We start from the raw sequence: 1092 nt of genomic DNA, 5'->3' as shown, positions 1-1092 counted from the left end.
TACCCTGTTTATTTTCTTTATTTTGCAAAAGCACAATGTTTTGTTCATATTGTGAGTGTACATTAGACCCTTTACAGATTTAAATGCTGTATTACTCTTATATGTACGTGCTTGGCCTGTATACCCAGGAGTTTCCACACTTCCTTCATGACTTCGGCGGTGAAGTGGGTTCCTCGGTCAGAGTTGACCCTTAAAGGCAGTCCGAACCTTGAGAAGATGTGGTTCATCAAAAAGCAGGCTGTCGTTTCTGCTGTATCATTGGGAGCTAGGAGACACTCTACCCACTTTGTGAATTCGCAAACCACGGTGAGGAAGTATTTGTTTCCCTGTGTTGACCGTGGTAGGGGTCCTACCCAATCTACTTGGAGGTCCGACCATGGGAAGGTCATTCCTTTCCGTTGCAGTGGTGCTCGGTGGTTTGGATTTGCCGGTTGGAACTGGCAACACACCAGGCATCCTTTTACGTACTCCGCCACGTCTTGCTGCATGCCAGGCCAGTATGCTACTTGCTTGAGCGTTTCGTAGGTGGCCTTGGTGCCATGGTGTCCAGCGCATGGTGAATCGTGGGCATGTGTCAGCATCATCCCCCTTTGGCCCTGAGGGACTACGAGCTTTGGCGCAGTGAGGGGCTCAGAGAATGTGCCCCTCAGTGAGGGGCTCAGAATATGTGAGAACACCGTCTTTGAGATGCAACATGTGCTTGATAGAGTTGAGCGTGCGGAGATCGTAGGAAGAGGCTAGGTCGGAGGTGGAAATGGGATGAGTTAATGGGTCTGAAAGGTGAGCAGCAATAGTTTGCAGTGTCGGATCCGAAGCTAGGAGGGTGAGGAGATCATCAGCGGCGAATTGAGGTGAGAGTTCAATGTGGGAGGAGGCGGGGGTTTGCACGCCAGTAGCGTGCTGGCGGCGGGTTATAGCAGCCACTGATGGGGTGGGTGGGAGGGCAGGACATGTCCAGGACTCTCCGTGTAATGCACCTGCTTTGGCGAGGGCATCAGTTTGGTCATTGAGATCTTTGTTTTGTCCTGGTTGACGTGAGTGGCCACGGACCTTTTTCCAATAAACGATCATGTCATGTTCAGTGACAATGGC

At 51.1% G+C, this 1092-nt stretch overlaps 1 protein-coding gene across 1 annotated transcript in view; it reads right to left on the bottom strand.

Annotated features, from left to right (window-relative positions):
* Positions 1 to 630: 630 nt before the first annotated feature.
* LOC107669527 (uncharacterized) overlaps positions 631 to 1092 on the bottom strand; it is a 3847-nt gene continuing 3385 nt past the window's right edge. Inside the window, exon 6 of the mRNA XM_016461797.1 lies at positions 631 to 1050. Coding sequence (XP_016317283.1) covers positions 631 to 1050 — 420 coding nt within the window. The remainder of the gene's footprint in view (positions 1051 to 1092) is intronic.

The sequence above is a fragment of the Sinocyclocheilus anshuiensis genome, unplaced genomic scaffold (assembly GCF_001515605.1).
Source record: "Sinocyclocheilus anshuiensis isolate Anshui unplaced genomic scaffold, SAMN03320099.WGS_v1.1 scaffold612, whole genome shotgun sequence".
NCBI classification, from domain to species: Eukaryota; Metazoa; Chordata; class Actinopteri; order Cypriniformes; family Cyprinidae; genus Sinocyclocheilus; species Sinocyclocheilus anshuiensis.
This window is presented reverse-complemented; position numbering and strand designations above follow the sequence as displayed.